At 51.3% G+C, this 318-nt stretch overlaps 1 protein-coding gene across 1 annotated transcript in view; it reads left to right on the top strand.

The window, feature by feature from the left end:
- LOC119594116 (guanylate cyclase soluble subunit beta-2-like) overlaps window positions 1-318 on the top strand; it is a gene marked incomplete at its 5' end in the record, with an annotated part of 17,953 nt that continues 17,635 nt past the window's right edge. The window contains 1 exon segment of the mRNA XM_037943176.1: window positions 1-157. Within this exon segment, the coding sequence (XP_037799104.1) occupies window positions 1-157 (157 nt within the window).

The following is a 318-nucleotide window of genomic DNA, read 5'->3' as shown; positions in this document are numbered from 1 at the left end:
AGGTCCGTGCCGGCATGCACTCAGGCCCGGTGGTGGCCGGGTGCGTGGGGGTCAAGATGCCCCGCTACTGCCTGTTTGGCGACACCGTCAACACGGCGTCGAGGATGGAGGCCTATTCGCTCCCCGGGAAAGTTCACGTCACACGACAAACTTACATGTGAGGAGTTTTGAGAGAAATCTGGGTATTTTGTCGGTATTGTTGGTATATTGTGCGTCATAGGAGGGCGATGGTTTACTTGCTTATCACCACCTGGTGGTGGTGATAGCAAGGAGGAAAATGGAAGTTTCAAATAGCTAAATTTTCAATAAAAGCTATAC

Source organism: Penaeus monodon, chromosome 33 (genome assembly GCF_015228065.2).
Source record: "Penaeus monodon isolate SGIC_2016 chromosome 33, NSTDA_Pmon_1, whole genome shotgun sequence".
In the NCBI taxonomy this organism is placed as follows: Eukaryota; Metazoa; Arthropoda; class Malacostraca; order Decapoda; family Penaeidae; genus Penaeus; species Penaeus monodon.
Note: the sequence above shows the minus strand (reverse complement) of the source record. Positions and strands in the feature narration are given on the sequence as shown.